The sequence below is a fragment of the Nicotiana tabacum genome, chromosome 12 (genome assembly GCF_000715075.1).
Source record: "Nicotiana tabacum cultivar K326 chromosome 12, ASM71507v2, whole genome shotgun sequence".
Classification (NCBI taxonomy): domain Eukaryota; kingdom Viridiplantae; phylum Streptophyta; class Magnoliopsida; order Solanales; family Solanaceae; genus Nicotiana; species Nicotiana tabacum.
The window spans coordinates 56356008-56363142 of NC_134091.1; the positions used below are offsets into that span (position 1 = coordinate 56356008).

Here is a 7135-nt window from a genome sequence, read left to right on the forward strand (position 1 = left end):
TATTCAGCACGTTAAATATAAGTTAAAGAATTGAGTAGAGAGTACATGTTTCAAAACTTAATTACAAAATATATATTCATGCATTTTGATTTGGTTCATGAATAGATCCCTTGAAGGATAGCCAAACGATAACTAAAAATTCATATCAAACGTCAAGAAAGAATAAGCAAAAACTATACTTGCCAATGCAGGGCTCACACACTTTCAAGCTATAACAAAATGAAAATAAAATACTGATAGCTTATTGTGAGTTATCATGGCAAAAAAGGAAATTTTTGAGATTAGTGGAAGATAAAAATATAAATATGAATAAGCTAGAAAGATGAAAACTTATCTTGTATTAGTATCCAGCCCATTGACTTCTATCTTTATTTTGTTTGATAGCCACAGAATTGTTGGTATAAGGATAGCAAACACAGAGCACAGTCTATGCCTATATGGAGGTGTACGAAAATGGGAGCACAGTCGTGCTGATAACGTGTTATGAAATAAAAGCAATTTAGTAAAATATGAACAAGAACAAGTTATGAAATAAAAGCAATTTAGTAAAACATGAACAAGAAATAGAGATAGAGAGAAGGAAGAGTATTTCTTCTTCAATTGTGTGTATTTTCCTATTTATTACAAGGCCTTTATATAGGCATGAAAAGTGAAGAAAAATATGTCATTGAATATGCCATTAAGCATTTGAGAAGATCATGGAGGAAAAGTAGACATCCACCATAACTTGATTTTTCTTATAATACCTTTTGATTTATGTGCTTTATAACTGGAATTTATAACCTGGAACATAAGACAAGTAACTTGCTATAATAGATTAAAATATATACCGGAAAAATTCATTACACTAACCAACCGTACATATAAGTTAAATCCTATATCTTTTATAAGATCATAATCCATAAAAAGCTTAATATTCAATGCTAAGAAATACTTTCATGCTGCAACAAAGGTTTCATTTTCATCACTTGTCTAATCCTACCTTTGATACCATCTTCTAATCGCCTACAAAATTCTGCATCAAGTAAATCAATCTTCCCAGCAGATTCTAAAGCATCACGAACTAGCTTATAAGTATATTCTCTAGGAATTGAACCTTGTTCAGCCAATTCCACAAGAAAATCTCTCGCCTCCACCAGTCTACCAACTTCACAAAGGGCATGAATTATCGGTGTATAGGAACTGTTACATGCTACTACTGCATGATTCATTCCTTGCATTCTTATCAGCATTTCAATAGCCTTATCAATCTCATTAGTAGCACTATAGTACCTAATGAAAGAATTATACGTAATTCGATTAGGTGCAATACCCCTTTTCACCATATCATCCAATAACTCCAATGCCCTTTCTATCCTATTAGTTTTGCAGCATCCATTGATCAAACTATTATAAGTTACAACATCTGGAACAAAGCCTTTGAATAACATAAGGCGAAACAAGTGATTCGCTTCCCATATCCTCCTCCTAATAGCTTTTCTACAGCCAGTTTCCAACCCATACCTACAATAAGAGCTAATCAAGATTGTGTAAGTAAACACATCAGGTGGGCACCTAAAACCCGGCAACTCCATTTGCTCCAACAAAAACTTGGCTTTCTTGAAATTCCCAACTCTACAAAGAGCTAATATTAGAGTGTTGTAAGCATACACATCAGGCTTACAGTGAAACCGTTTCATTCTATAAAAGGTAGCCAATGCTTCTTCCACTAACCCTTCTTCTCCAAGGCATTTTATCAAACAGGTGACGGTCGGTGTGGTAACGAGCCCTTTTCTTGACATTTGTTTGAGAAATTCCCAAATGAGTTTCAGTTTACAACCCCCTTTAGCAAGAACAAGAGACATCTCCTTACACGTGAGCTCATTGTGAGTAAACCCACAATGAGTCTCAACCCAATGGAAAAATTCTAGTGCTTTGTCAACACCTAGCTGTACATTTTGAGGATCTCTATGAGCAGTTGGGCCAAGAATGAGTACCCCTTTTCGGGCCTTATGGAATTCTTCTCTTAGGTTTCTTTGCTTTAATGGGGTACGGTGGCGAAACCCACTTTGGCGGCCAATGGATCTTGGGGATTGAAAGAGGTATCTGGGGATTGATCTTAAGACTTGAGAAACTGCTTCTACAGTCCAAATGGGTTGCTTGGGAATTGAGGCTGCGACATTTGTCTCAAACGGCCGATTTCGATTTCGGATAATTGCAGCTAAAACTTGGTTTATCAGAAGGTTTTGGGTAAAATTAGGAGAAGAAAGTGATCTTGATGAGAACATATTATCATAAAGCCGCGAAGTGCAAGAAGAGCTTTAGTAGTAATAATTGCTTAAAACTGTATATAGCTGGAAACTGAATGGGCTTGAGAATTGAAGTGTGTGAAAACTGAAAAGAACTTCTAAGAGGGGGAGTGAAGTTGTCGGACAGATGAACTTTGGAGAGGAAATGATGTTTCTGCCTTGGACAGACAACTCGGGTAATCTCTTGGATGCCAATTTCTTTGTTGAGAGTTTGAGTAAAAGAAACTAATATAATTCTATAATATAATTCTATAAAGACGTATATTATTTTCAAAGGAAAATGATACTTAAAAGTTATAGTGAATCAGTTTTTCATAAATTAATTTTAGCGTAATTTACTTGTTGTATTAGTATTACAAACTTGTACCCCTCTATTTACTTTTACTTCTCCGTTGTATCAAAAATATATTTTCACTTTTACTTTTTAAATTTAGCAAATTAATAGCCTGTTTGGCCAAGCTACAAAAATCAGGTTATTTTGAGAATATTTTTTTAAAGTGCTTTTCTTAAAAGTACTTTTGGTGAGAAACAATTTGTATTTGACTAATTAATTTGAAAAGCACTTCTAAAACGCAATTAGTGTTTGACCAAGTTTTAAAAAACTTCTTTTAAGTTATTTTTTTCAAAAGTACTTTTCAAAAAATGTGTTTGAAGAGAAACTGCTTTTTTTTTCTGATTCTCCAAAACTCAAAAGTATTTTTTTTCTTCTAAAAGTTTGGCCCAACACTTTTTTTTTGAAAAAAAGTACTTTTGACTTTGGAGAATCTCGACAAAACATGCTATAAGAGAAGACCATATTTTTTTTTCAGCTTTATCCTTATCATTAATTACTCATTTTACAAAACATTTTTCAATAGTTCTCAAAAATACTATCATTATTATGGGTAATCAGTGGCGAAGCCAGAAAATTTAATAAGGGTGTTCAAATTTTGAACACTCTTTGCCAGTGGGCTATGCAAGGGTGTTCAAAATCTATTTTTACTCAATAACAAACAATATTTTACCCTATACGTAATATAATTTTTCGACGAAGGGTGGTCAGTTGACACCCTTGGGCCAACATAGCTTCGCCCCGTGGGTAATATGATAAAATATGCCATTCATCTACTAGTAAAGTCACAACTATTTTTATACATAAAGACTGCCACGTCAGCAAAAAAACCAAACAACTTGACATCCCCTCACATTTCGCTCCATGACACAAACTCCCTTGTGGTTTACGATACTGTGTGTATCTCCCTTATTTTAATTTGTTTTGTAATAATTCTTTAAATTGTTTTTCATTACTATAAATTAAATATAATTTGACAAATTTGCCCTTTTTAAATATTATATTCTTTCAATTAATTACTTCTATCAAAATATCATATTTAACAAATTTTATAAAATGAAATAAAAAGGCAATTCCTATAAAATATTTTGCTATAAAATATTTTTGTTTCACCCACCAATTATAAGAGCCTATGATTAGAGTTCTTAATAAATAAGACTTCAAGTTTTCTATGATCTACATAACTTGTAGATATACACAATATTTAGAGTAGACCACATGAACAGGACAAGGGGAAAGTATACAACAGCAATTATAAAGTCATAGTAATGCAAAAATGTCTCAAACGAATTAAGATAAAGCATATAAATAAAGCACAAACGGTCAGAGGTGGAGCCAGAATTTCAGTCGTATGGGTTCTGGATTTTAGAAAGATGATTTCAAGTGTTAGTGTCTGAGTTCTAAATTTAATATTTGTACATATTTAATGAATTCTAAACACTAAATATAATGTTTGAACAAAAGCTAATGGGTTCGGCCGAACCCGTATTTCGACTTGTGCATCCCTCCCGCAGACAAGTAAAATGAATAAATTTGAAAATCAACACTGACTCTATTTCTTAATTCAAATGATAAACTATCATGTTGCTCTTGTTTATACATTGGACAGAAAAAAACTTTCCATTATTGTTATTTTCTGTATTAGCACTTTATTTCGAATACAAAAAATACCACTTGTAAGACGTGTTTCAAGAATGAGCTTTCTAAATCACTAATCTCAAATGCAATTTATAAATCTCATTGGAACAAATGCAATTTATAAATTTCATTGGAACAAATGCAATTTCCGCTAACGACATCTCCTAGACCTTAGTTTCCTCGGTTTGTAATGGACACATGTGTTTATCATGTTTACCTGTAAAACGGTAAAGCTAAATTTATTACGTGATTTATAGACAAGCAAAGCGATTTGATTACTTTAATGATAAAGAAATAAGAGTAAAAGTAAGATTTAGCAGTTGAAATTGAAGAAGATGACGAGCCTGGCTCCGAGCGCAATATCTTCGAAGACAGAAATGAAAGCAATATAAAAAGCAGATAAAGTTGTATAATTGTGAGCGAAAATGAAATACAACATATGTTTTGTCGAGAATTTCCCCCTTTATAATGGCTGCTGAGCCTGCTATTTATAGTTATATCTAGGAAAATAAGATCTTAGGATCAAGCTGATGACGTCCACAACACACCTCGATAAGAGATATGATACAGTCGTATGCAATATAAATTATCCAACTATAAGTCGGGGTCAAATCCACAGAGAGTTATAAGGGGTGTTAGGAGTATATAATTGAAGAAAGCGAATGGATTAACTAAATTTGCACTTCCACAAAGAGTTTTGATTTATACTTCTACTATTACTCTAACAATTGTAAACTAAGGAAAATAAACTAGCAATGAATGTTTTTGGTATTTTTCCAAATAGTTTAAAAGCTTAGGGACGTGACCATAACCTAGGTGTTCGCCTAATTGGTTAAATATATTAATACTTATTTTGCTGATTGGGGTGTATTATAGCTCTCAACTCTACGTTACACACTCAATACCTCTCGGTCAAAGAGTGATTTTGCCCAATTTTGCTTTCTCAAGTCCAAATGTGTATCAAACAAAATAGTTTATATGAGCTCAAGTCGGGTTCTTACTATCTCTAGTTTGAACCCTTTAATTAGGCTAATCGATCTCTCAATTAACCCAATTCCTTGTTAGCCAAGTTATCCTAAACTAGGTCCCTCTTTCTCAAGTAGAGACTAAGTCAATATTTGCAACTATTAATTCTAAAATTGAAGTACGAACTAAGCTAAATAATCAACACCCAATAATAAACAAGCATTAAATTAAGTACCCATAAAGTTTACACACTAAGATTTTCACAACCCTAATAAAAATCTAGCTACTCATAGTGAGTATCGAAAAGAATAATAAAGAAGAGCTAATCAAACTCATAATCAAAGATTAAAATGATAAAATATAATATTTAAGCACTAAAATAATCACAAACTTCCTTAAATGGCAAAAGGTAACGGCTACAACAACTTTCTACTCCCAAACTTGACCTAAAATTGTGAAACTCGTCTATTTATTGTGGGCCAAAATTCGCTGACAAAATGCCCTCGGGAGGTTCTACGGCCGCACAATTCCATGTGCGGTCCACAAATTTCTTCAGATGGCAGGAGAGTGGGTTTTGCAGCCGCACATTTATGGATTATGGCTGCGCAACAACTTCTGCGGCCACACAATTCTTGTGCGATCCGCACTTCAGCAAGGCGTCAGGACTTGATCTTTTTTGCATATTCACTGAACTTTAAATTTTTGTCAGTAAAAGCCCTGTTCTGCGGCCGCACAATTTATGTGCGGTCCGCACATTGGTCAAAATACTGTAGGGTTCTGTTGCTTGGTTTGCGGTCGCAGATGGAATTCTGCGGTTTGCAATTTCTTCTGCGGCCGCAGAAATCCTTCTGCGGACCGCACTTCTTTGCCTCTGCTCCTTTTAATGCCTTGTTCTTAGGAATACTCCTTTTTGATTCGAATTTTATCATGGTAGACCAAACTTCCAACATTCCTGCAATTTGCACAATTTCATTAGTTTCGGAAACGTAAATCAATACTTTCGGACTAAAATAAAAGTAAAAATATGCTAATAAGTAGTTAAAATCCCCACTTATCACAAGCCCCACTTAAATGATAATAAATGGGGCATTGATGAATACGTAATAACAGGTCATGAATACAAATATTTCCTGCAACGATTGCTCATTTAATACGAGAGAATATTCCTTCATTGAATGCTATCCGATAGCACATATCCGATCTGCTCCCATTGATTATGTTCTCTTCGGGATTTCCCCGACCTCAATCAAAGTTGTCGTGATTGGTACTGATTATTACTTGACTTACCCTTTGTTTGCCTTTGGCTCCACGTGTCATGCTATCATTTGGTCATTTATTATGAATTGATTTTACCCCATACAGATAGTCCCCTTGCTTACTAGTGACACATCTTTGTGTCATCAGAAAGTTGGTGAAGATGCCTTTCTTGGCGGGAAGTTTCCTGAATAGGTTTTGACGCTTGAAAGGACGCACGTCTTCTCGCATTTAATACCCTGAACACGTGTTGTCCCACTATTCAACAAATATTTTCGCCGGTTTTTCAAAGTAATCATAACCATGATTTTTGCGGTCTATATCTTTACTTCTACTCATCATTTTACTTCTTTCACTTCCAAAATTTCCATATGTCTATCTCCTTCTCTGCAATCACCTTCTACCCGCTTAGGAAACTTTCATCGTCTCTAACTCTTTTAAAACTTTTACAACCTCTTTGTTAACATGGCTTCCTCTATCGCATTCTCTAAAAACTCAGGCCTTCTCTTCGGTAGAGGCCCAAATAAGAACAAGGATGCAGAGGCCAATTCCAAGCCTCCTACTGTAAGCACCATCATACCCAAACACCTGAGTACCGTTAATGAATTAGAAGAGAAGGACCCATCTATTTCTCCACAGACTTGGGTTGTCAGTAGGT

At 34.4% G+C, this 7135-nt stretch overlaps 1 protein-coding gene across 1 annotated transcript; it reads right to left on the reverse strand.

The window, feature by feature from the left end:
- Nucleotides 1–816: 816 nt before the first annotated feature.
- Nucleotides 817–2491, reverse strand: LOC107760688 (pentatricopeptide repeat-containing protein At1g77405). The gene has a single exon (XM_016578779.2). It carries the CDS (start codon nt 2265–2267, stop codon nt 924–926), a length of 1344 nt encoding a protein of 447 aa, XP_016434265.1. The 5' UTR covers nt 2268–2491; the 3' UTR covers nt 817–923.
- Between the last annotated feature and the right edge of the window lie 4644 nt (nt 2492–7135).

Bases quoted from the DNA above. Each gene is read 5' to 3' on its own strand.
- LOC107760688 (XM_016578779.2), bottom strand. From the start codon at position 2,267: ATGTTCTCATCAAGATCACTTTCTTCTCCTAATTTTACCCAAAACCTT.